The 27,374-nt window shown below is 35.1% G+C and overlaps 1 protein-coding gene and 1 long non-coding RNA gene across 7 annotated transcripts in view; one reads left to right on the top strand and one right to left on the bottom strand.

The window, feature by feature from the left end:
* EDEM3 (ER degradation enhancing alpha-mannosidase like protein 3) overlaps window positions 1–27,374 on the top strand; it is a 73,026-nt gene that overhangs the window by 37,418 nt on the left and 8,234 nt on the right. Inside the window, exons 8-19 of one of the 6 annotated variants that reach the window (XM_086343409.1) lie at window positions 491–596; window positions 6,024–6,121; window positions 7,457–7,582; window positions 7,780–7,863; window positions 8,906–8,989; window positions 9,514–9,638; window positions 14,223–14,388; window positions 14,636–14,790; window positions 15,657–15,810; window positions 17,947–18,138; window positions 19,438–19,603; window positions 24,036–24,221. In XM_086343409.1, the coding sequence (XP_086199535.1) occupies window positions 491–596; window positions 6,024–6,121; window positions 7,457–7,582; window positions 7,780–7,863; window positions 8,906–8,989; window positions 9,514–9,638; window positions 14,223–14,388; window positions 14,636–14,790; window positions 15,657–15,810; window positions 17,947–18,138; window positions 19,438–19,603; window positions 24,036–24,221 (1,642 nt within the window). Of the gene's footprint in view, window positions 1–490; window positions 597–6,023; window positions 6,122–7,456; window positions 7,583–7,779; window positions 7,864–8,905; window positions 8,990–9,513; window positions 9,639–14,222; window positions 14,389–14,635; window positions 14,791–15,653; window positions 15,811–17,946; window positions 18,139–19,437; window positions 19,604–24,035; window positions 24,222–27,374 lie in introns of all 6 variants that reach the window. The other 5 variants (XM_086343408.1, XM_086343410.1, XM_086343411.1 and 2 more) reach the window with 5 other exon arrangements.
* The window catches only part of LOC147356212 (uncharacterized), a 30,911-nt gene continuing 29,825 nt past the window's right edge, over window positions 26,289–27,374 (bottom strand). The window contains exon 2 of the long non-coding RNA XR_015143143.1: window positions 26,289–26,490. This is a non-coding gene — a long non-coding RNA (uncharacterized LOC147356212). The remainder of the gene's footprint in view (window positions 26,491–27,374) is intronic.

Below are 27,374 nucleotides of genomic sequence, written 5' to 3' on the forward strand. Positions count from 1 at the left end.
ATTTTGGTACTGTTAAATGAATGCTAGTTGCTTTACTTACTCTTCACCAGCGAAGTTGCCTGCTATTTAAAATGTAGGATTTGAAATGCCTATTCTGTTTCAGAGATGGCATACTAACTTGGAAATTCTTTTTCAGTTTTGTGAATGAGAGTATCTAAGGAGATTTTCACTTTGCATTAAAAGATAGAAATTATTTTAATATATGCCAACTGTTTTTATTTCAATAATTCCTGTGTGTAAATGTGAACCTATACTACAAGAGTAGATGAACAAGGATGGTCTCAAAGTGAGATCATTGGCACTAAATAGCATTTTTAGAGTCATTCTTTCTAGCTGAAAGAGCCAGTATTTTTGACTTGTAAAGAAATTTAATGTATAAGTGATCATCTTTGGAATTTTACTTAATCCTAAAAGTATACTATAGGCCTTTAAATTTTTGTTTGGCAAAGATATACAATTCTTCACGTATGCTTTTCTTTTTTTATTATAGGAATATGCAAGAAAAGCTCTTGATTTTCTCTGGGAGAAAAGACAGAGAAGTAGTAATTTAGTGGGTGTGACTATAAATATTCATACTGGAGACTGGGTACGAAAAGGTATGTAAGTGGGACTTTTCAAATTAAACCTTCACATTCTAAAAATGGTTGGGAAATAAAGGATTTTTATTTGTTAAAATAGTCTTTATGACATTATAAAGCATAATTTCTCACAAGATTGCTGGAATTTTAACAAATGTAGCCAAATTTTCTTCCTTGGTGCCAAATAATAGCACACTTATTCCAGATAGCTTAATATCCTATTTCATACCTTATAGCATTATAAATGAAACAATACCATAATTTCTTTGAGAACCAGAGGAACAGAATACCTTAACCATCTCACATCAAAGTGTAATTAAGTGGAAATCTATATTTAATAATAGTATCATCAATCTTTTTTTTTCTTACCGCCAGAAATTGTGTATAGCATGGTAACTAAGAGCATAGACCCTGGAACCATATTTTTGGAATTCAAGTCATGTGATCTTGGGCAAAATATGTAACCTTTGTGTGCCTCTGTATCTGTGAGAATGAGAATAATAGTACTTACTTCATAGAGTTATTATGATTTTGTTGTGTTGATTTCTGTTTTTTGTGTTTTTTTAAATAATTTTTATTGGAGCAAAATTTTTATTATATAGTTGATTTACAGTGTTGTGTTTTTGCAGTACAGAGTTATTACAATTAAATGAGTTAATCTCGGGAAGATCCCCTGGAGTAGGAATAGGCTCAGAGTTTAAAGTGTCTGCCTCCAATGCGGGAGACCCGGGTTCGATCCCTGGTTCAGGAAGATCCCCTGGAGAAGGAAATGGTATTTCCCACTCCAGTATTCTTGCCTGGAGAATCCCATGGACGGAGAAGCCTGGTAGGCTACAGTCCATGGGGTCGCAAAGAGATGGACACAACTGAGTGCAGACACACACACACACACACACACACACACACACGGGGTCGCAAAGAGTTGGACACAACTGAGTGCAGACACACACACACACAGACACACACACACACACACGCACAAGCACTTAGAACAGTGCCTGGCATATGCTACGCTTACTATGAGGTAAATGCTCACTAATGTGGTTTTAATTCTTTTAATTAAAAATTTCACTTTTGGGAATCTGCTTGAGGAAACAGTATAAAAGGTAGAAAATCATTTGTTCCCAAAGATGTTTATCACATAAAATTATTTGTAGTGGTGGAAAACTTGAAAACAGACTAAGTGATCATCAGTAAAGAGTAGCATCAATATTGAGAATTATTTTACATCAGTGTTGGAGTAGTAAGTTATTAAATTGAGTTGGATCAGGGGACAAAACATATAACAATGTTTTATGAATAAACAGGATGTAGAATCATATAAAAATATGATCTTTATAAGACAACCCTATAAAACAGGCATAAACAAATGAAAGTACACTGGACTGTTACTAATGAGATTTGTTTATCTTATTTATACATTTCTCTGTTTCTAAAGGCTTATGTATAAAATAAAAAATAATTGCCTATATTTAAATAAATGAAATATAAATATTAATTTGAACATATTAAAATTATTGCCTCTATTCAATACTGTCTGAAAAATTTCAAAGTGTTATCTAAATGGTCCTTTCCTGAAACTGATCTGAATCGTGGCTTCAGAATTGTGCAGTTTTTCTTAATTCACTCTCATCATTGGTCCATGCATGGCTCATTTTATTTAGTTCATTTTTAATAATATATTAAGTACTCACAGATGGACTGACCATCCATTATAAAAATAGCTAACTTGACAATATACTACTTCTGCTTATGGTCCTCAACTCTCCATACCTTTGTAATCTCATACCTCGGTAATCCCATATGTCTGCCTCTAACTGAAATACCCATCATTCTCATCTTGTATCGCTCAATCCCTTGCTTTCCTTTTATACATTTTAATGCATCCACATGTATTCCTTAATGTACATATTTTTGTTTTATTTTTAACTTATAAAACGGTATCATGTCATATGAGACCTTTTGAGATTTTTCACCTAAAATTATATTACTGAAATTCTTGCACATTGTTGCATGATGTAGTTCATTCTGTTTTGACTGCTACATAATACTTTATTGTGTGAATAAACCATGGATTTGTAAGCATTTAGGTTGTTTCTAGGATTTTACTCTTGTGAACCCTAATGCTGTGAGTGTTTTTGTGTTTCTTCTGTTGTACATGTATAAAAGTTTCTCTTGTCTGTATATCTAGGTAGAATTTTTAGATCATAGACTAAGTTAAAGTTCAATGATGGGAGATATGTCAGATTGTTTGCTAAAGTTGTTTCCGCTTTGTACCACTTTGTACTTTCACCAGCAACACAGAAGAGATCCTGTGGGTTAGCATCCTCTCCAGCACTTTGTATTGTCACACTCCAAGATTTGCCAGTCAAATGACTGTGTAGACGATTTCCCATGGTGATGCAATTTGTATTTCTTTGAACACTGATGATGTTGAACACGTCCTCATATTTATTGGCTATGTGTTTCCTTTGTTTAAAAAAATGGATATTCTTACATTTTTGTCTATTTTCTACTTAGTTACTTGTTCTTTTAAAAAATTAATATTGATATTTATATGATACTTATGATCTGTGTGGTACCTATCCTTTGAAATTTATTAAGGTTTTCTTTTTGGCCTAGAACATGGTCAGCTTTCACTTGTGCCTAAGAAAAAAATGTGTGTTTTCTAATTGTTGGATGTAGAGTTCTATATATGTCAATTTTCTGAGTGAATAATGTGCAGTTCCTTGCTAATTTTGTTTGCTTGACATATTAAGGAAGGTTGATAATATTTCTGACAATGTACACCTATTAGTATCTCCCTGTAGTTGTATTTTTTGCTTTATATATTTTGTTGGCTGCATTAATTTAAAATTGCTCTCTCTTCATAGTTGAACCTTTCATCATTATGTAGTGATCATCTCTAATAATACTCTGTTAAAGTCTTTTTAGTCTGTTAGTAATACAGCTATGTCAACTTTATTTTGCTTAATATTTCCTTGATAGGTCTTTTTCTGCTCTCTTTCAATCTTTGCAGATGCTCATGCTATAAGTGTTACTCCTGTAAAATTTATAGATTTAAAAAATCTTCTTGTCAGTCTTTGTCTTTTAATTGGTGAATTTAGTTCATTTATGTTTATTGGCATTTTTAATATATTTGGATTTATTTATACTATGTTAATTATTATTTCAGTTTGTCTCACCTTTTCTGTTTCCTTTTAATCCTTTTGTTTTTAATTGAAACCTGTATTTACCTCCTAGTGAGACATGAACTTCAGCCTGCTCTGCCATTCTTTTGTCCCCCTCAGTTCCAACCCCTCAGCCACTGTTAGTGTTATATAGATATTTAGTTCTTTTTGGTTATGAATGTTTTCTCTTTTTGCTTTTGGTCTTAATGCTGCTCCTCCTCCCTCTTTCATTAAAAATATTCAACTCTAACAAGGTATTTTGTCACCTGTACTTTGTATATTTCTTGCAATATCTCTTAGTTTTGCCTTTCTTCTTGTATAAATATTTATCCCAACCGATTTTCAGTAGCTTTTAATAGCTTCTGAGGCCTTAGATGCCCAACAATAATTTTATTATGCTTTCATATTTGAGAAAGTTTGGGTGTAAATAATCTTCTGTTCAAGTTCTTTCTTCTCAAATCTTTGAAAATACAACTCTGTTATCTTCTTATTGTTCAGTGGCTAAGTCGTGTCCAACTCTTTTGCAACCCCCTGGACTGTAGCCTTCCAGGCTCGTCTGTCCACAGGATTTCCCAGGCAAGAAAAATGGAGTGGGTTGCCATTTCCTTCTCCAGGGGATTTTCTCAACTTAGGGATCAAATGTGCGCCTCCTGCATTGGCAAGTGGGTTCCCTTGTCAAAGGGAAGCCATTGTCTTCTTAAATTTTTTTTTTAAAACCTTTTATTCTGATTTTTATGTTCTTATTTGTGATCTGCTTTTTCTCCAGAAAATTAAGAATATCAAAGGCAGAAAAGTTTCTGAAAATGTAACAGTAATTTTAGGTGTAGAATTTTCTTTATTTCTCCTTTTGGTATTCTATGGGCTCTTTTGATTTAAAATCTGTGTTTTTCATTGCTGAAATTTGATTTTTTTTTTTAAGATATTTTATCTCTTTCATTTTTATCTCTTTTTGCAATTCCTATTATTACATGTAGTCTTCTGGGTTTGCTGATTTGTTCCTCAGCTATATCCTAGATGCTGTGTATTCTATCCATTATGGAATTTTCTTATGTTTTTATTCTATAATTTCTTCTCAGTTAAAAATTTCTTGTTTTGTATTGCTAATCTTTTTCCTGTCTCTTTAATGTGTTTATTAGACTAATTTTAAATCTTGGTTTGCCTGTTTTAATATTTTGTACCTCTGATAAACTCTTACTCCAGTACTTTCTTATTTTTAAAAAGTCATGCATCTTAAATGTTTTTGTTCTATAAGTTCATGTTGACTTGTCACCTACTTTTTGGGAAAGATTCCAATTCCTATCAGCCCTAGTTATCATAGGGATGGATTCTGAGAAGTTTTTAAAAATACCAGTGCCTGGACTCCTAGAAATAATGATTTGATTAGCCTGGAGTATGCCCTGGTTATAGGGATTTCTAAGATTATAATTGTAATTATAGCTTAGATTGTCATTCACTAGCCTTAAGGGTTTGAAGGAGAAAAGGTTGGGAAGAGAGTATCTAATATTACTTCCCATCTCTTTTTTATTTCAGTTCCTTACATAGGACTTCTGTGCCGCCCTGATTTTATTCCTGAGGCTGCCTAGAGTGTATGTCTGAGTTGTAGCAGCGGTGGGAGGAGACGTGGTATCTTAAGGCAGTGGTGGTAGAGAAACCAGAGCAAAATTCCAGCAGGTTTTCTGCTGTTCGATCCTTCTATAGTTATGCCTGGCTGCCTTCTGCTCCAGAACTAAGTTCCTCCCCTCCCCATAACCCACCAAGTTTGTACAGTTTTCTTCTTGTTATTTTCTTTCTTTGGTCTTCTGTGATGATCTTGGAGGAAAAAGCCCCCCCATTATGCTAGCTTCAGCAATGGAACTGTCACCTCCAAACAGCAGCAGTGTTGTTTTCATATCTGTTATAACTAAAGATTGATGGCTAACTGATAAAGGATCCAGTTAAATTGCATAATAATACCCTCTAGTGCTTCCTCTTTGAAGTTCCTCATTAGAAAATCAGCTTTAAAAAAATTCTTAAAACTAGTATCTCTGGCTTTTAAACAAGACCTCTGTAGCCAATTTTACAAAGCAAAAATTTTTTTTAAACATATAAACTATTATCAGTAAAGGAACCTATTAGATATATAGTAGGGTTAATGTTTCTATAAATATATAACTTTTACTTTTGACAGTTTCCTATTTAGACTAATATTTCATTCTTAGTGTGTTAGTACCTTATACTCTAAAGAATTTTTAAGACTTGTTTAATAAAAAATCACATTTATATGTATTTTCCATAGATAGTGGAGTTGGAGCAGGGATTGATTCATATTATGAGTACCTATTGAAAGCCTATGTCTTGCTTGGAGATGACAGCTTTCTGGAAAGATTTAATACAGTAAGTTGTTCCAATTTTGTATTAATTTTAGAGCCAGTTTATAATTTGTGAGATTTTGATAGAAATTCAGTCATTTGAGTGATACTTTGAAAAGTTATTTTAAAATATATAGTAGTTTTTTGTCAGTATTCTTGATGTTGGACAGGGACAGGGTAAAAAGCTACATACATTTCAAAAACTAGTTTGCAAAGTAGTTTTTATTTTCATCTATCATCAGAAGTTTTCAAGATTTTCCAGTAAGTAATAAAATACATAGATAAGATTTTTACCTAATCTTTTATACAAGGAAGAGAATTTATTGAAGCTAGTTACTAGTTAGCTTTCTCCTTTGTATTCTAATTCTTTTTGGAATAGTTAGGAAGTTTGACTTGGTCCTTGACCACACCAAGTATCGGGGCTTTGGAGACTTGAACAAACCAGTGAATATTTGTTTCAAAAGCAGGTCTGTAAGTCTTTAAGACTCACAGGCATATTTTTAGGGGTGAAGGAGGAGATTATTGAACCTGATTGGATTGCCTTTGTCTATTATTAAATCAAACTGAAATTAATTAGAATAAACTCATCAACTGTGTCACCACATTCTTTTCAAAATAATTTACCATTTCTTTTCCCTCTCATGAGTTTACTCACATTACTGTGGCATGGTACAATATAGTGGCTAAAAGTATGGGAGCTGTCCTATCTGGGTTTAAATCCTGGTTGTACCACTGGTTTTGTGATTTGGGGCAAGTAACTTAGATATTTTCCTCTATTCCTTATCCACAGAATGAGAATTAGTTATTTAATTTTTTTCTCAATACTGTTTATTGGGAAGATTAATGAGCTAATACATATGAAATGATTAGAACAGTACTTTAAGATCTAGCTGGTACTCAATAATAGTTAACAAATAATAGATGAGTTAGGGGGAAAACCTAGTAAAAGTCCTAATAAGTCATCAGTTGAATACTTTTAGAAACACTATTACATGTATCATTTATTAGATTATAACAAGATTTTCTTGAGTTGCATGAGGACAGATACTATTTTTTTTGTTGGTTTGTTATCATTCACTGACTCTGACAGCTCAACCTGTTGTTGTCAAGGCTGAGAAATTCTAGGAGAAGATGAAAGAAGGGGAGAAGAATTTTTAAGACCGTAAAAGACAGAGGTAGTGGACCGTAAGAGTGGCAGCACCGATGAGATGCATTAGTTTAGGTAACAATTCCTTAGTAAATTTATTCATATGTAAATTCAGGTTTCATTTCTTCACAGTGCTGTTAATGATATGCTGTATTTAAAACAGTACATCTTTTCTCATCGACTTTCATGAACACATATTGTGACCTTTTTTAGCACTATGATGCCATCATGAGGTATATAAGCCAGCCACCTCTTCTACTTGATGTGCATATCCACAAGCCAATGCTGAATGCTCGGACTTGGATGGATGCTTTGCTTGCCTTTTTTCCAGGTTTGCAGGTAAAAAAAACAAACTCTTAATTTTCTTAATACTGAAGTAGAATAATTAAGTGTATTTGTGATCTCCAAAACTGAATTATCAAAACAGAGTCACACTCAAATTTGTGTTAACCTGGATTGTTCTGTGTATATAATGATTGCAAATAACATCAACTCATGCTTTACTAGGTTATTTCGTTGTTATTGTTGGTTTTTAGGTCTTAAAGGGAGATATTAGACCTGCTATTGAAACTCATGAAATGTTATATCAGGTGATTAAAAAACACAATTTTCTACCAGAGGTAAGCAGATCATATTTGGAATTCTACTTCAGTCTATAGATTGATAATTTAAAGGTAGAAAATGTCATTTTTAAGATTGGTTCTTTTTTATTTTTCCTGGTTAAATATTTAATACATTTTGGGTTTACACAATGTATGTTTTTCCTTTTCCTTATGTATTAAGAGAAGTCTAGGATAATGCTGACAGTTTATTAATTTAATATTAAAAAAATATTCCAGATTGGTATTTCTCAACCTTTTCTAATCCATACCATTGCATATTATCTCATTCTGGCTTTGACACATACCTGCCAGCTAGGGAGACTTTTGTACTTTTCATTTTCTAAAGTGTATTTTATAAAAACCACATACATTGAATATGCTTTGCTGATCACATGTGCTCCCTGGAAATTTGGAAATGTTAGCTCTTCATGCTGTTTAAGAATTGTTCTCCCTGGTTTTTATATGTTAATAATAAATATTCTTGCTAGCTTGATACTGCAGGATTTTAATAGCATGCCTTTTGGCTTTCCAGAAGTGTACCATAAAAATTTTCCAAATTTGTATATGACTACACCCTCTTTGAGATATCTAAGCATCTCACCAATACAGAAGGCTTCCTGAAGTGTTTGTTTCAAGCCACAGAGGATTTGAGATTCTTATTTAAAAAAGAAAGAAGAAGAGTGCATATGCTAAAATAGAAGTAGGAGGGTGAGGGACTTAATAATTAAGAGGAAAAAGTGGTGAAAAGGAAAAAAAAAGAAAACACAATTATGTGGGCCATCAGGACCTGCGTAGTAGCATTACTGAAGTCATAGTTTTTCCTAAGCTTCCTAATAGCCAAAGTGATCATTTAAAAAAGCAATCCCATTTAATTGGTAAAAATAACAGCCTCACAAAAATGAATTGTGGTTTTAAGCAATGAAAATTTTCATTTCATAGATTGTTATCAATATTTTAACTATTTTTACTTGTCTGTGATCTAATTTACATACTGCAATATACTCTAGAACTATTTTTTTAAATCATACTTTTATGAATATTTGTATGTTGTTTTGTCTAGGCATTTACCACAGATTTCAGGGTACATTGGGCTCAACATCCGTTAAGGCCAGAATTTGCAGAAAGTACCTACTTCTTGTATAAAGTAAGCTAATTTAACTCTCTTTTTGCTATTTAGCCCTCATTCTCTATTGGATAACTCACTATCTTATAATAATAGTATTGGGTTTTCAAAATTCTTATATAATGTTATAATGGTTGGATAGATCATGGTTCTTATTCATCTAGTTCATAGAGTATTGAAAGATGCAAGAATTGACTTCTAAGCTTTATGCCTTTTCAAAACGTTTGTTAAACATTGCATTAAAGAGAAATTTTATACTCTAGAGCTGCTTTCTAAAGCGTGTCTCTTGCCTTTTTTTGTCAGGCCGCCCTTCTGGGCATTAGAAATTCCATTTAAAGCCTAAGATGGACAGTTGTGCTGCCTTCCAGTTGTGTGTTTAAGAAACTCATAAAGCAGACGCGTGGCTTATTTTCAGAACCAGGTTCCATGTAACATGTGTTCAGTGCCTGGCGCCCTGTAGGTGCTTGATAAATATTTGATAAATGAATGGTTATATGGTGCATATAAGCTGTGTATATGTATACGTATATTCTCCTTTTTAATAGGCTACAGGAGATCCTTACTACCTTGAAGTAGGGAAAACACTTATTGAAAATTTAAATAAATATGCTAGAGTGCCTTGCGGATTTGCTGCCATGAAGGATGTTCGTACTGGAAGTCATGAGGACAGGTAAAACAATTCCTAACCTCCCCTTTCCTCAGGGTAACTCTGAAACAACACAAAATATGATTCTTAGTTAGCCTTCAGATAAGCTTAATGCTTTTACAAGGGTATTTGAAGATGTAAATCTTAGTTCATTGTGCTTACTTTTTTTTTTTTTAACTCTCTTAAATAGGCTTATTTTAAATTGTTTGAAAGTTTGTATTTTTGCCATAGTGACTGGCATATACTAAGTGCTCAAATGATTTTTAAATAGATGAATAAGTGATTGTTAAACATCAGAACCTTGGTCTTTGGAGTATTAGGAAAGTTGGAGTTTTCTTCTTTGTTAATAGTTTTTTCTATTATGTAAAATGTTAGAAATCATCAAGGTGATGGTGCATGATCTAAATGATGATTCCTGTTCAGTCAAAAGCATTGTGGTTACTGTGTATATTCTTATTCTGTTGTTGATTTGGAGGGCTGTGGAGGATTGTTGGCAGGTTATATTTTATTGGATGCTGGATAGATGTAGATGACGTGGAGCATTCAAGATACAAAAAGCATGCTTTGGTTAATGTGAAAGTCACTAAGATTCCAGTTATTCCAGGATCATTCGATTTGGTTGTTTTAACTGCTCAGAACATAGCAACATGTCTAAATGAACATTAAAATTTGTTCATTTGGTTAGCAAATGTTCATTCCACAAATATTTACTAAAATGTGTTATGTGCCAGAGTTATACTAGTTTTTGAAGATTACAGATAAACAAATTTGTCCTTTCTATCTTTGAATCATTGGGGTAGGCAGATAAACAGGCTTTAAAGTATTGTGTTCGTGCTATGGAGCATATTAAAGGGATGTGAAATGCAGAGTGGAATGTGATAGTTACTTAAAGGTTTCTAGAGCATCTCATGTCCTGAAGGATCAGGACTAGAAAAAGGAAAGTGGTAAAAGGAGTTCCCAGTGGAGGAACTAGGAACAGGGGAAACACAACACTCATTGTCTAATCACAGAGTTGTCCCTCAGTCCTTCTCTCAGAGTATTCAGGTAATAGTTGATTAGACTTGAGATCTCCTTCCTTGACCACAGCTGATAAGAAATGGATAGGTTTCTGGAAGCAGGCATACAGAAAACAGCAAGAAATGAAAGCAGATGGCTTGTGTATTTATCTGTAACATTTATTGGCTACTTCCTACATTCTGAGAACTCTTCTAATTAAACACTTTCTATGTTTAATTCCTTTGATCCTTACAACAGCCCTCTGAAGTATAATTTCTGTTATGATCTTCATTTTATAGATGAAGAAACCAAGGCACAGAGAGGTTAGGGAACTTGTCCGAGGTCTCAGAATTAGTTAGATTAATTCTAATCAAGGCAGATAGGCTTTTGACTGTATGCTCTGCTGGCAACTCATTAAAGGAACAGTAATTAACTGTCTACTGTATACCAGATGCTGCTCTTAGGTAAGAGGATGAAAAGACCAATTAGAATTAGTCCCTGCCCTCCTGTGACTTGCAGTAAGTGAGGAAGGTGGGTATAAAAGAATCGCAAGTCTTAGTTGCATTCAACTCTATGTGAACCCGTGTAGCCTACCAGGCTCCTCTCCATGGGGTTTTGTAGGCAACAATACTGAAGTGGGTTGCCATTTCCTCCTCCAAGGGATCTTCCTGGCCCAGGGATCGAACCCACATCTCCTGCAAATCTCCTGTGTTGCAGGCAGATTCTTTACTGTGGAGCCCCAGGAAGCCTGATGTGTGCTGAAGTAGAAAGAAAAGTAGCAGGTGGAGGAATTACAGAGGAAGACATGATTTACTACGTCTAGAGAGTTCCATTTTTTCTAAATTTAGCATTCTTTTTTTTTTTCTGCTGCTGAATATTCCTTATATGATATTTCTGGATCTCTTATTGTTGCCTTTGTCCCATTCTGATTGTATTATAGAGTGTCTCTTAAAATGTCACATCCAGAATTAACGGTACTCGAGGTGTGCTTGGCCCCCCACACCGTTACCATCTGGGTTCAGCCACAAGATGGGTCATTTTCCGAGGGGCTGACGGGCTTCCTCTTTCTGTCCGCTGTTTTGCACGGTAGCATTGTATCTCTTGGATGCATTTGGTCCAACAAAAGGTTGAGAACTGCTAATCTTCATCATACCATGTTATTAGATGTGCTTTAGATTTTTTCAGCAGGTTTATTATGTTCAACACACAGTGAACTTGTGGCCAGTTGACCTCAGTGACTTGCTGACAAATGGGTGTTCTCTTTTCTGCTCTTAAAAAGCTGATTTTTTTTTTTTAATTGTAAACTTGGGACTTAATACTTATCCCAGCAAAATTTCATTTTATTGGGTTTTTTTTTGTGTGTATCTAGACCAAAAGGAAGGCTTAAATATCATCTCAGTCATCTAAAATGTATTAGCCAAACAACTGTTTTCAGTGATTTGGGGTTTAGATAAGTATGCTGTAAGAATTTCCATCTAATACTCTGCATTTGGTTGTTTATTCCCCTGCAGATCTACCTTATTGTCTGGCTCACCTATGCCTCCCCTCCGTGCCCTCCCTCCCAGTTTTCAAAATAGAAATATCTGTATCTTTCTAATAATGATCACTTAAAGCATTTAAATGGCAAAAAAGAATATGAAAATTTTCCTGCAATACTTTCCTACTTGCCATCCTAAGATTATCACTGTTGGCAGTTTTATAAACAGTCTTCCAGACAATTTTAATGGCTGTGTGTTTGCATTTATGTATATAGTTATGGTTTTTAAGTACAAAATAGATTATGTGATACAGTACTCAAACTCACTACCTTTACCCTACTCATACTGCAGTGATCTTACCATGTCTATTCTTTTCTGAGCGTTTACAAATTATCTGTTTCACAGTCATCTGTGGAATTTGCCAAAAATCAATATCTTGCCATATATACACTATCATGAGTAAAATAGATAGTGGGAAGTTGCTAAATAACACAGGGAGCCTAGTCCTGTGCTCTGTGATGACCTAGAGGGATGAGATGGGGGGTGGGAGGGAGAGGAGGGAGATATATAATTATATATATTAATTATAATTATAGATTAATTAGATATTATATATATATAATTATGACTGATTCACATTGTTTTATGGCAGAAACCAACACAAAATTGTAATTTCCCACCAATTAAAAAAAATTTTTTTAAAGCAACATCTTGCACATTAGTTTATAGTTCTCAAACTAGCATTTGCTCATGATAGTAACTATCAGCCCTCCAGATAAAGTTAAATTACCATAAATGTATTGCAGGTTGACAGGGAAGTATTTTATCTATTCTATAATGATTAACATCCAAAATGTTCAAAAAAGTTTTGAAACATTATAGGTGAGTTGTTCTAAAATAAAACATCATTTATATATGGGAAAAATTATAGTTCTATTTTTAAGCTCATATGCATGCCAAGTGCTACGCCAGATATTTGACATTATAGAATCTCATTTAGTCTTTACACCACTATTAAGCATGTATTATGTCCTTTCAGAATAACTGGAGCTCATGGTCCTTATATAGTATCCCCTTGGTGTCATAGCTAGCCATTGGAAGGTCTTTTCTATTCCAAAATCCCCAGATCCTTACCACTATCTCCAGCTTCCTCTCCATTTCATTCTTTAGTAATGCTGTTTAAACTTGCATTTGAAAACATTTATTGAGTGCCTACCGTATGCCAGGAATTGTGCTTGCCCAGATTTATGAAACTGTGCAGCCTGTCTGCTGCTGCTGCTGCTAAGTCGCTTCAGTCGTGTCCGACTCTGTGCGACCCCAGAGACGGCAGCCTACCAGGCTTCCCCGTCCCTGGGATTCTCCAAGCAAGAACACTGGAGTGGGTTGCCATACTGCTAAAAGCTCAGATGCTTTGGAATGTAGCACGTTTACTTAAATTCCTTGTTACTGTAACTCCATCTAACTATGCTCTATTTCTACCACTTTTTATTAAAGCTTTTCTTTAAAATGTTTATTAAAACATTATAACATTAATCATTTGTAAAGTCACATATGTTTTTAATTTCCTTTATTTCTTCATATTCCCTTCTTGAGAAGTATTTCAGTATTTACAGTTATGATCATAGTCCATATGATTTTGTGTTGTACTTTTTTCATGTAACTTTTCATAAATGGTTACTTTCAAAGCCTTCTTGTTTATCACTTAAATGGCTGTGTAATGAGCTACATCAAAATTGTATTACTTTATCCAGTTCAATTAAGATTAATTGAAGATTCTTATAAGATTCTCAGTAGTAAAGTTCATCAGCATTACCTCCCTGATGTTGATTCTCTGTAGAAGAAATGCCAGCGAAATGCCAAACTCTTTTCTCAGAAGGCCCATAGGAAAATCTTGTCTATATTATTGACAAGCTTTAGTGTACTTGTGTGGTAGGCAGCCCCTCTGGTCTTTTTTATTTCCTTGGAATATGCTTGGAGTCAAGGCCGTTACCACTGGGGAACAGATACATTCTGTAGTTCTTTGGATGTCTATACTGGTGTAGACAGGCTTATTGAGCTTGATTCTGTGGCTTTCAGATAGATGACATTTGGATATTTTTACATACTTAGATTTGTCTATAATCTTTTATTTTAGAATGGATTCCTTCTTCTTGGCGGAAATGTTTAAATATCTTTACCTGTTATTTGCGGATAAAGAAGACATTATTTTTGACATAGAAGATTACATTTTTACAACAGAAGCTCATCTGTTACCTCTTTGGCTCTCTACTACAAATCAAAGAGTCTCTAAGAAGAACACAGTAGGTTATGTTTTTGAATTAAATATCTCATTCTCTTTTTTACTCCTGTTTGTTTTGTTTTTCTAAGTGAAAACTAATCCATGACTACCATTCAGTAAATATAGTGGTGGTTGAAGAAGTACCTTTGATGTTTTCTTGTATTGCATCCTATGTATACTTACATTCCACTTAATGTTTCCTTTGCACAAACTATAATATTCAGTAAAATAATTATTTGTACTTACATAACATTCTTTTCTCTTTTTAGACTTCAGAATATACAGAACTGGATGACAGTAATTTTGACTGGACTTGTCCAAACACTCAGATCCTCTTCCCTAATGATCCACTATATGCTCAGAGCATCCGTGAACCCTTGAAAAATGTGGTGGACAAGAGCTGTCCTAGAGGCATCATCAGAGTGTAAGATGTCTTATTTTATATTTATTAGTACCAAAATTAATTCTGAGTAAATGACAGAGAATGTGAGGAGTAGCCAGGAATACATTCATTTAGAACCAGAATATTGAGGAAGTATGTATGTTAATGGATTAAAATTAAAATTATTGGTGAATAGATAGCAAAGTTTATTCAGCAGTAATGTCTTTATTATATGGAAATTACTTTATATCTTTTGATTAATGAACCAAGTAATTTTGGCAGCATATAATAGTTTGTAACTTCCATAGCACATTTTTACATAGGATAGTTTCATCAAATATTTCCACATCTTGTTTATGTAGAAAATATTTTTCCTTTTATCTGTAGTTTCTGTATAAGAAAAATACAGTGCTTTGATTTGATTTTTTGATGAGATACTTATTCTTCGTTGCTGAATAAAAATTTTTACCTTAACTTCATTTTCTTCAAAATAGTTAACTAGAAAAGCTATTACTAGAAAATTAAAAGAAAATTTAAGTGAATGTTATTCAGTGATATACGCGTTGTTTTGCTTTTCATATATTGAGAGAAATGTCTGGGTTTTTTTTGATGGAGAAATAAATAGTAATAAATACCCAAGCCAAGCTGTTCTGTACCTTCAGATGGTTAGAATGCTGTTAATACTGCCTTACAGATAATATACAAGCTTTTGATAACTGTAAAATATATTTGAAAGCTATAACACTTATTAAAAACCTAAGTTGTATACTGTTTCTATTTATTCCATTTTTTACTAGTTTAAAACTAGCAATTCTGCAAATATCTAACATTATTTTTATTTTGTCTTATGTTTTTTCCAAATTCTGATTTGTAGTTTTTTAATCCTTGTCTATAATTACTTTTAGCAGAGAGGAGAGTTTGAGGAGTGGAGCTAAACCCCCACTGAGAGCCAGAGATTTCATGGCCACTAACCCTGAGCATTTAGAAATCTTGAAGAAGATGGGGGTGAGTTTGATTCACCTCAAAGATGGGAGAGTCCAGTTGGTTCAACATGCAATCCAAGTAAGACATTGCTGTACTAATTAGCTATGGTCTCTGTCCTGTTTGGTCTCATTAGCTTTAATAACATAATGACATTTGACTTTTTAAAAACCGTAAGTGTACGGTTTAAAGTAAGAGGGTCAGAATTTTAGTGCTTGGAAGTATCTTGGAAAGCCATCTAATTCAACCTGATTTATAGTATAAATCAGTTAAATCACAAATAGGTTGCTGGTTTGCCTGTGTTGATGAGGTCAAATACTGACTCAAATCTAAGTTTTCTGTTTCTCAGTCTCTTGTCTTTCCACTATTTAGGACATAGTCTTAAAAGCTAATCATTAGTTTTACTATTTATGTCTCTGTTTTACACTGTTTTAGTTTCCAAGGAGTATTAAATATTTCATTCATTAATCAAAATATGCATTTATTTATCTATGCCTAGGCAACATAACATGTGTCTTTGGGAAAATTTTATTGATTTTTGATTTAAAAGATTTCATAACCTGAGATCTTTAAATTATCCACCTTATTCCTACCTTAATTCTGAGAAAAGTACAATTTGAGAAATAATTTCAATGAAGTAGAATCATATTCAGATATCCCTTAATCTCTAATTCAATCTTCTCACCACCTCATCTTCCCCTCGGGTTTCTGTCTCATCTTTATTCTTGCCACACCCATGCTTCCCTAAAGAATCTTCTGTCTGCTTCCTTATGTTTCACTCGTCCCAGCTGAGGGAATGACATCTCTAATGACCCTGCTTTCACTTGGGTCACCAGTGACATAGTTGCCAGCTAGTGGCCCCTTCATCCTCATATGGTTGACCTTTCATTTAATTATTGACTGTTCTCTTTTTAGAACATACCCCTTTCTTGTCTTCCAGGGCATCCCAACATCTTTCCAAATACTCCGCTCAGTATTTTGTAGATTCCTTTGCAACTCTTCTTTCTTGGCACAGCCACTCAGTATAGGCACTGTCAAAGAATCTGGACCATATATTTTTCTTTCTGTACTCTTCTTCAATAGTATCATCTATTTCTACAAGCTCCACCATCATCTTTGTATGTGTGATTTCTTAGATATATGTGTATGCATGCATGCTCAGTCGTGTTCAACTCTTTGCCACCCCATGAACTATAGCCCACCAGGCTCCTCTGTCCATGGGATTTCTCAGGCAAGAATACTGGAGTGGGTTGCTACTTCTTTCTCCAGTGGATCATCTGTATGTAATCCTGATTGTGAACTTTACTTCTTAAACCCAGCTTTAATCTACCTGTCATCCATTTTTGCATCTCAGATCTCAGTCTGTCCAAACCTGAATTAATTCTCTCTCCCTGCTTCCACCACAGTCTATCTCTCTCTTCCTTTTTGTTCTCCATCTTAGACAGCCCTGCCATTATTCTCTAAGTCACCAAAACTAGAAATCTCAGGATAGGCTTGAATTTCTGTCTGCCAGCTCTTCTCTGTTCTCCTCTATCTTCTATCTCCTATCAAGTTCCATTGACTTTTTCTGTAAAGTGTTAGGAGTTCATCTTTTTCCTACTATAGTCAGGCACTCTTCAACTTTTCCTCTATTAAGATGCAATTTGAGTCATTCCAAACATTTTCCAGATACACACAGGCAAAATCAGTCATTCATTCCCTTCTCTATGTTCCTAGTCTACTTTCCCTCTTGAGAAATTTTATTGTAGCTATTTTTACATCTCTTATCTAGATACAAACTTCTTAAAGTAAAAGACTATGTCCCTAGTGCCTAGTCAAGTTCTAGGATATAATAGGTGACTGATACTTATTCCTTGAATATAATCTGGTTGTTGGTTCATAATTTCAAAGAAGGGGAGTATAGGTCAGGTATGAGGTTTATTTCTTAAAAGGATAACCAGAGGAGAAAACAAGCAAAGTGAGCATTTGAGCCTTTGGTCAGAAGTCCAGTTCTCAATTTGTATCAAAAGTGGTTTATAAAACAGTGAAAGAGACATTAATAAAAATTTCAGGTGTTACATTCAGAAAATATTTCCAGAAGCAATATTTTTTAGAAGAAATAAGGCCGTAAATATTTGGTAGAGACCAAAACTGAAAGGAGTAAATTTGCAGAAGTATTTAAGAAATAAAAAAGTTGAGTTTCTAGAAAGGATAAAATTAATCTTGTTTCTTTCCTAGGCTGCTAGTTCGATTGACGCAGAAGATGGGTTGAGGTTTATGCAGGAGATGATTGAATTGTCAAGTCAGCAACAAAAAGAACAGCAGCTCCCTCCACGAGCTGTACAAATTGTTTCCCACCCATTTTTTGGCCGGGTAGTGTTAACTGCTGGCCCAGCACAGTTTGGGCCAGACCTGTCGAAACATAAAGAGGTGTGTGCACTTAGAATATTGTTGAGGTTGAACTTGGATAGTATTTAAGTGTTGTTAATTTCTTAATCTCTTTTCTAATTTAGTATTTTTAACTTACTTAAAACACCTAAATATTTAATCTTCTAGATTAAAGGAGATTAAAGCATATCTTGAAAATATTGAGTCATAATTTATGTTTGCAATATGGTTATAGAATTTTACTTAAAATGTTGTTCACATACTCTTAATTCAAAGCTTTTAGCTTATCTAAAAATGGTTTTCAAGCTTTTAAACTACTGGAACCTTTCTTTGAACAAAAAATCTAACTCAGAGGCTTAATGTAAAGAACAGCTAAAGCGAAAGTGCTCTGGACAAGTGGCTGTGAGGAGCATCAGATGCTGAGGTTCCACTAAGCAAACTTGGAAGACCACTAAGCTAGTTTATCCTATAGGTTTAGTTTAATATAGGAAACAAAGCTCACAGTTCAACTATCTGACTGACTGGTAGCAAAGCTAGCTAGCTACTAGACCAGAACTCAGATATCCTGATCATCTAAAACCAATGGTCTTTGAACTCTATTACCGCTAATTTAAACTTTTTCTAGTATATACTTTAAAGCTATGAGGTTTATAGTAGATTGACTTGTTCAACAACTCTTATTCTAGGCACTATTTTAGATTTTTGCTGTATGTCATGTTTATAAAAACCAATGAAGGTTTATGCCCTCATGAAGTTTACATTCTAAGAGCAAGAAGGGTCTTAAAACATGTTTACACTCACATCTTTAAAATCAGTTCTCTGGTGGATTTAATTTTTCTAGGAAGAAGAATTGCTTGCAGATTTATGTACACTAAATCCATTTTTTTTCCCCTTTCAAAAATTTTTCTGGTTACCAGTGATGGTTTAAAAATGGTTCCCAGCTGTTGAAGTATGGGTTTGGGTATGTAGTGAGTCTGCCAGCAGGCTCTAACTTTACCACTTTCTAACATCGTGACCTTGAGCAAATTATGAAAGCTGAATCTCAGTTCCCCATATGTAAAATGTATATGTTATCTGTATTTAACTCAGAGTCATTATAAAGATCAGGTTTAGTGATTTATGTAAAAATGCTTTTATAAACTGCAAAGTACAGTAGAAATATTGGTTGGGGACTATGATATGCAAAATGTTGAAAGCAAAAATTTATGCTAAATGTGTATTGGATGTGTTATTGTTAGAAAAGAAATGAGATCTCCTTAAAGCTCTAGATTTTGAATTTTAATGACATGGTAGTGATTTGAGAAGATAAAAGTTATTCAAGTAACTTTTTATTTCTGACAGACAAGAGGATTTGTTGCAAGCAGTAAACCATACAACGGTTGTTCAGAACTTACTAACCCTGAAGCAGTGATGGGAAAAATTGCTTTGATACAAAGAGGGCAGTGCATGTTTGCAGAAAAGGCACGCAACATACAGAATGCTGGAGCCATTGGTGGCATTGTTATTGGTAAGTAATCCTCCATGTCATTGCATTAAAAACCAAAACATCATCTTTAGGGTTTTTCTTTCATTTTCCAAAATTTTATCAGAGTTTTTCATATTGTTTTTACTTCACTAGCCAGCATATTGGATAGGTAATCCAATGACTCTCTTAATAATTTGTATATGTCTCATTTAGGTGTTTGAACACCTAAATCTGAGTTTCTATATATTAATGCCAATAAATGTAGTTGAGTCAGATGTGAAGGTGCAGCAGGAGTGATGGTAAAAACACCTGATACCATGGATCAGAAATGGTGCCCATGAGATCCAAAACCCCTAGGGGCAAGAATTACACCTGCCACCTTAAGTCACTTAAAATAAGTCACTGAAAATATCCATTCCTCCACACAGATGCAAGCTTTGGAATCAGATACATGGGGGTGCAGTTCCTGGCTCTCCCACAAAATCATGCTGTAACCTTTAGATTGTCTACCTGTTTAATCAGTAGAATTTTTTTAGCTCCAGTGAAAATGGTAATAAACATCTTTTAGGTGGTTGTGAGGTTTGAAGATAATGGAAATAAAATTTCCTAAAATTACTGATATGGGTAAAAATAAAATAGTAGGATTTATTTCATTGAAAAAATATTTATTATTCTTTTTGCTTATCCTATATGGGCACTACAGTGTTGATTTAATGAATGCATGAATTTCATAGTTAAATATTAACATTAGGAAAAGTTCTGCTTAATAAATTAGTGGTTAGCAGAGAAGGCAATGGCACCCCACTCCAGCACTCTTGCCTGGAAAATCCCATGGACGGAGGAGCCTGGTGGGCTGCAGTCCATGGGGTCGCTAAGAGTCGGACACGACTGAGCGACTTCACTTTCACTTTTCACTTTCATGCATTGGAGAAGGAAATGGCAACCCACTCCAGTGTTCTTGCCTGGAGAATCCCAGGGACGGGGGAGCCTGGTGGGCTGCCGTCTGTGGGGTCGCACAGAGTCGGACACGACTGAAGCGACTTAGCAGCAGCAGCAGCAGCAGCAGCAGCAGCAGCAGCAGCGAACTATAGCCTGCAAGCCAAGTTTGGCTCACTGCTTTTTTTAAAGTTTTATTAGAACACAGCTCATCAGTTTGTTTACCTATCTTCTGTAACTGCTTTTAAGAACAGTGCTGGAGTTGACTGGTGGTAACAGTAACAAAGCATAAAATATTCTCTCTCTGAGCAGTTACAGAGAGAGTTTGCTGATGGATGACTTAAATCACCTCTTAATCCTTGGTTATTTTCCACTCTGAGATTACTTTTATTAAAGAATTTAATACTTGCCACTACTAATATTTTAGACATCTTACTGAGTTTTAAAAAATATGAAAAAATAAAGTTGGGAACGTATGTGGAGTATTTTAGATTTTCCCCATTTTTTGGTAAAGTCTAATTTTCATGGTATTCTGTACTCTGCAAAATTTGTCAAATCAAATGCTTTCATTAGTAGCTATTAGTTATAGAATGCTATCTTGAGATCTGTAAGTAAATAATTAAAAGAAGTGGTCCTTAATTTTTAAAAAATTAACATCTAAGTGGAAACTTTCTTATGTTGTAACTCCTTTCCCTGAAGTTTTTTTTTTGTTTTTGGTGAAGCATTTTGTTTAGTTTCTAATGGTTTTCAGTTCATTTCAGTCGCTCAATTATGTCTGACTCTTTTGCAACCCCATGGAGTGCAGCATGCCAGGCCTCCCTGTCCATCACCAACTCCCAGAGTTTACCCAAACTCATGTCCATAGAGTCGGTGATGCCATCCAACCATCTCATCCTTTTCATCCCCTTCTCCTCCTGCCTTCAATCTTTCCCAGCATCAGGGTCTTTTCAAATGAGTCAGCTCTTCGCATCAGGTGGCCAAAATATTGGAGTTTCAGCTTCAACATCAGTCATTCCAATGAACACCCAGGACTGATTTCCTATAGGATGGACTGGTTGGATCTCCTTGCAGTCCAAGGGACTCTCAAGAGTCTTCTCCAACACCACAGTTCAAAAGCATCAATTCTTCTGCACTCAGCTTTCTTCACAGTCCAACTCTCACATCCATACATGACCACTGGAAAAACCATAGCCTTGACTAGAAGGACTTTTGTTGGCAAAGTAACGTCTCTGCTTTTCAATATGCTGTCTAGGTGGGTCATAACTTTCCTTCCAAGGAGTAAGCGTCTTTTAATTTCATGGCTGCAGTCACCGTCTGCAGTGATTTTGGAGCCCCCAAAAATAAAGTCTGACACTGTTTCCACTCTTTCCCCATCTGTCGTGAAGTAATGGGACCAGATGCCATGATCTTCATTTTCTGACTGTTGAGCTTTAAGCCAACTTTTTCACTCTCCTCTTTCACCTTCATCAAGAGGCTTTTTAGTTCCTCTTCACTTTCTGCCATAAGGGTGGTGTCATCTGCATATCTGAGGTTATTGACATTTGTCCCGGCAATCTTGATTCCAGCTTGTGCTTCCTCCAGCCCAGCGTTTCTCATGATGTACTCTGCGTATAAATTAAATAAGCAGGGTGACAATATACCGCCTTGACGTACTCCTTTTCCTATTTGGAACCAGTCTGTTGTTCCATGTCCAGTTCTAACTGTTGCTTCCTGACCTGCATATAGGTTTCTCAAGAGGCAGATCCGGTGGTCTGGTATTCCCATCTCTTTCAGAATTTTCCGCAGTTTATTGTGATCCACACAGTCAAAGGCTTTGGCACGGTCAATAAAGCAGAAATAGATGTTTTTCTGGAACTGTCTTGCTTTTTCGATGACCCAGCGGATGTTGGCAATTTGATGTCTGGTTCCTCTGCCTTTTCTAAAACCAGCTTGAACTTCTGAACGTTCACCGTTCCCATATTGCTGAAGCCTGGCTTGGAGAATTTTGAGCATTACTAGCGTGTGAGATGAGTGCAATTGTGCAGTAGTTTGAGCATTCTTTGGCATTGCCTTTCTTTGGTGTTGGGATGAAAACGGACCTTTTCCAGTCCTGTGGCCACTGCTGAGTTTTCCAAAGTTGCTGACATATTGAGTGCAGCACTTTCACAGCATCATCTTTTAGGATTTGAAATAGCTCCACTGGAATTCCATCACCTCCACTAGCTTTGTTCATAGTGATAGTTCCTAAGGCCCAATTGACTTCACATTCCAGGATGTCTGGCTCTAGGTGAGTGATCACACCATCGTGATTATCTGGGTCATGAGTGGTTTTAATTGTATATAAATGAGCAAATTAGAACTTGGTTGTTTTTTATCCCAAATACCAGAAGTATAGATTAAAATCAGCTGTCTACAAGACACAGTTTATTTAGTGTAAAGGAGGTTTGTTTACTATATGGAAATGGATTATTTTCGTTGAACCCGTGAGTAAGAAATACAACTGAGTGCTCTAAGGAATTAGAAGTGGAAACCAAAAATCATCAGGAACCATGACGGCTAGCATTTTTCTTGTCTCTATCTATGGGTCCTCCTGGACTCTTCTCTGCAGCTCTTTGGTATTCTGCTTCATTCTCACCAGCAGTTTCTCACCAGCCTGCTCTCTTTTTACCTAGCAGTTCCAAAATGGTCTTTTCCAAAATTGCAACCTAAGCCATCAGTCTGTGTCACTTAACTGGACTTCTACCCACTGCTAACCGAAAGTCTTTCTATTTTTGAAAGTGTGCCACTTCCAAATCTCCTGGAGACACTGGGGGTCAGGTAGCCATCCTTTGTCTGGTCAGTTACTATTGAAGGGTGTGATTCTGCATGGTATTCTCCACTTAGCAGGGCTTGTCCATGCAAGCTCTCTGAGAGGTGACAGACAGGTTCTCCAGGGAGACTGGCATCTGAGATTAGGACTAGACATAAGTGACATCTCCAGTAGAGTAGTAATTAGCAGCCATACTGTTATTTTTTAACTAGTGTAAAGTCAGAATAGTGTTTCAGTCTAGTCATAAGTATTCCTTGTGAAGAGTGTTTTAAAAATACATAATATAATGCCATTAGAGGAAATCATAAATAACAATAAAATTTTCATTATTCTGTCATTGTAATTCAGGTCTCTGAATTTTTCCCTTTTTAGGCTTTTTCATAAGCATCTGAAATTTTTATAGTCACAATCATAGAACTTTGTACTTTCCCTTTTTTATGTAATAATAACATTTAGTTTTTCTGTGTGTTCCCTCAGGTAGTTCATTATAATTTACTTACAGTTTACAGTTGTTGACAAGTATAAAGCACTCCAGTAAACTTTTTCAGGCATAGATCATTTTGCTTCTTTTGAATTATTTCCTCGGTGTACATTTCTAGGAGTAGAATTATGGACCCCACAAGTGTGAATGTTTTTGTGGTTCTTAATGCAGCAAATTAATGTCGACAGGGGGAAAATAGTAAAGGTTGGCAGCTGGGCCTTTCTAATGGATGAACGCTTGCTGTTTGCTTTTATTTGTCCTCTGGCTAGATGACAATGAGGGGAGCAGCAGCGATACTGCCCCTCTGTTCCAGATGGCGGGCGACGGGAAGGACACAGATGACATCACGATCCCCATGCTGTTTCTGTTCAGCAAAGAAGGAGGTATCATACTGGATGCCATCCGGGAGTATGAGGAGGTAGAAGTGCTCCTTTCTGACAAAGCAAAAGATCGAGGTAAGGGTAAAAAATGCTTTGTTTTCTGCTTTGCCTTAATTTTTCTCACTTGACAAAAATGAGTTACAAAATGATTATTTATGGTTCACTGGTAAAAGAAGTAAAAATTTGTAGAAGGTGATTTCAAAATACGTTTTTCTTTTGGAAAGATGAGTAATGAAATGTTTATTTTGCTTTGTGTGCTGATTTAGAATGTCATTAGAATTATATTTTTATACGTAATTTATAATTTTTGCTATTATTCTGCCAGTGATAAAAATACAAGAGATTACATTAAGAGTCATTTTTAACATCCACGGAGGCTCACCATTCAATTTCACAGATACTATATCCTCTGGGTTTTTTTTAGAATAAGAAGTAAAAAGAGATTAATTATATAGAACGGTGTTATATATGATATAATAGTAATTGGGTTTCACCAAGCCACCTGTAATCAAATAACCAGTGTCTTGGTGAAGGCGTAGAAATCTAGCAGCTTCTCTTCATTGAGATCTAATTTCATCACACAGATACTTGAAAGTTACAAGAGTTACACATGCCTGGCTAGTGCCTGAAGAACAAGATAGCATGCCTTAATTCATGAGAGTGTATATATATCCCTCTCTGGGCCAAAATTTTTGTTCGTAAATTGAAAGCTCTTTGAAACCCAAATTATTGTATAAATGCAAGGTCTCACTAGTATTGTTTTACAATTTCACATCTAGGGATAGCGGGCAAATGAGGGAAAGTGAACCATCAGACGTAGTCCGTAATCCTGCTTTTAATGGCCATTTTCTTAGCCACTGGAGGCTCCTATAGAGAGAGCACTAGTCCTCCTACCTCGCTTGCAACAGATAAAGCTGTGTGATTTGTACACGGTTGTTGATGTTTGGGATATTTGTTTGGCAGATATGTAGGAAACTTACTCAATTCAGTATAACTGCCAAGTGGAACAATTAAAAAAGAAAAAGTTTAGCAATAATCTAGTGCTGGCCAAGTCAGTGTTTGGGTTGTCTTCTTGTATTGCTTTATTCTTCTTTGAGGTTCATTCAGTTGTTAACTATTTAAGCAGTATGGAGTGAGTAGGGTATATGTACTTAAGGATGTGTAAATAGAACAGAATAGAAAGGATTCCTAATCTTCTTAAATCCTCCTATGTGCCTGTTTTTTTTTTTTTTTTTTCTTCCTGAGCCCTTTTTTCAGTTAGATCTTTATATGCACTTTGGCACATCAAACACAGGCAAATTATTATTCCATGTAACTCTTTAATGCCTTTGCTTTTTTCCCCCCTATTTTGTGCTACCATTGGAATTTCAGCAGCAATATTAAAAGGTAAAATGATTCCAAACTACATTATTAATAGTAGTAAGTATCTTTAATAAGCCTTAATTATATATATGTGCATGCATGTGTATATACATGTATATACACACATGCGTGTGCATGTATATATTGTTTCAGTGGCTACCATGATAATACATCATTTAAAGTACTTAGATTATTTTCATGCCTAGTCAGCTGTCCCATAATGATGATTCTTTACTGATCCTGTCATAACAAGTTCTATTAATTAAATAATAGGTGAATTCACTAGTCCATATCCATGCAAGAGTTACTCTAATGAAGACATTGTTGTATAGCATGTGTTACTTTTGATCACTTTTTATTGGAATGCAGTATAAACTATTTAAAGTATCGACTTGTTTTTAAAACCCATATATCTGTAGGAAATGTGTGAGGGTTAGGACTATGAGATTGTGGTAAAGCATGTGCTTTCTATACCACAGAAAGGATATGAAAAGAGATCAGTTATGCTATTTAAAAAAAAGTCTGAACAGCATAACAGTATTCCCTTAAGGACCTTGCAGTAAAAGGGCTTTATTTAAATTATATATTTTTTAAAGTTTTGATAGTCTGTCCATTTTTTGACTGCGATTCTGTTATAGTGTGATATTTTGACAAAAAGCTTTGAAAAATTCCCCTTTTTGTATAACTTTTTGAAGAACTGTAGGGCATTATTAACTGTCAGCTGTGAGTTATAGTATAATTGTTAATATTTATCAGTGTAACAAAAGTCAGTGATAATAGTTTTATTAAATCAACTGCTTTATTTACTTAGGAAAATATTCTAAGTTGACATCTGTAGTGGGTGCCATTAATCTGTGCTGTTGCTGCATGCATCAGTGTTTCTCTTCTGCTTCAGCATCAGCTGGTGTAGTAGTTAGAAGTGCAGATTCCTGAGGTCTACTCCAGAATATTGAATCAGACTCTGAAAGCAGGGGATCAGAATCTGAAATTTTAAACAAGCATTCCAGTTAATTGCACTCAGCTATACTTTGAGAAACACTGAACAAAGCCATGAAGGCACCCTCCTTAAAAAAAAAAAAAAATCTCCCAGCTCTGTATCTGGCCTTATTGTGCCACCAAGGGTACTCAGACATGACTGAAGCAACTTAGCACACCACACACACAAGGATACTAGGTAGGATTCTTTAAGTACACCAAATAATAGCAGCCATAAAATCTGAACGATTTAAAATGTCCTCCAGATTGTTTTCTCTAAAGATCTCATTCCACAGATACATATTTCCCTTAAAAAGTCAGTTTTGATGGAGCCAGTCTTCCCACGTATCAATACAGAAAATAGACTCCAGAACAAGCCCCCACTCCCACCTTCTAATTCTGATAAATCCCAGCCATTGATAAGAGAAATATCTTCAACAGTCCTATATCCTAGCAAAAATGTCCAGATAATTATTATACATTCTTCTTCAGAATAAAGCATTAGTAATTTATTAAGTAGAAATGCTGCTTTCTCAGGTTAAACCAGTCACACTTCTAAAAGTTAAGTTATCCGCAGAAGTGTTAATATTGTGTCTGTCATGTGTCCGGTTCCAGAATTTCTAGAATTTGTAAAGGTGCTGAATAATAATTCCCACCCTGTGCCCGCAAACAAAAGACACTGTTACCTTGAGATCTGAATTGAAACAATTTACAATTAAGATTCAGTTGACTTTTCTCAGTAGTATTTCTCAAGATGGGGAAAAAAAAATCAGCATTTAAAAGTTTGAATACATCGTCATTTTGTAGTTTATAGTGTCGGCTTCCAGTGCCTTAAGAGCTGCATGGACGCAGAGATTCAGAACTACTTTTGCATTTGCGTCTGTCTGGTGA

This window comes from Bos grunniens, chromosome 16, assembly GCF_055505025.1.
Source record: "Bos grunniens cultivar Pamir isolate PY7600 chromosome 16, Bosgru_T2T1.0, whole genome shotgun sequence".
Lineage (NCBI taxonomy): Eukaryota > Metazoa > Chordata > Mammalia > Artiodactyla > Bovidae > Bos > Bos grunniens.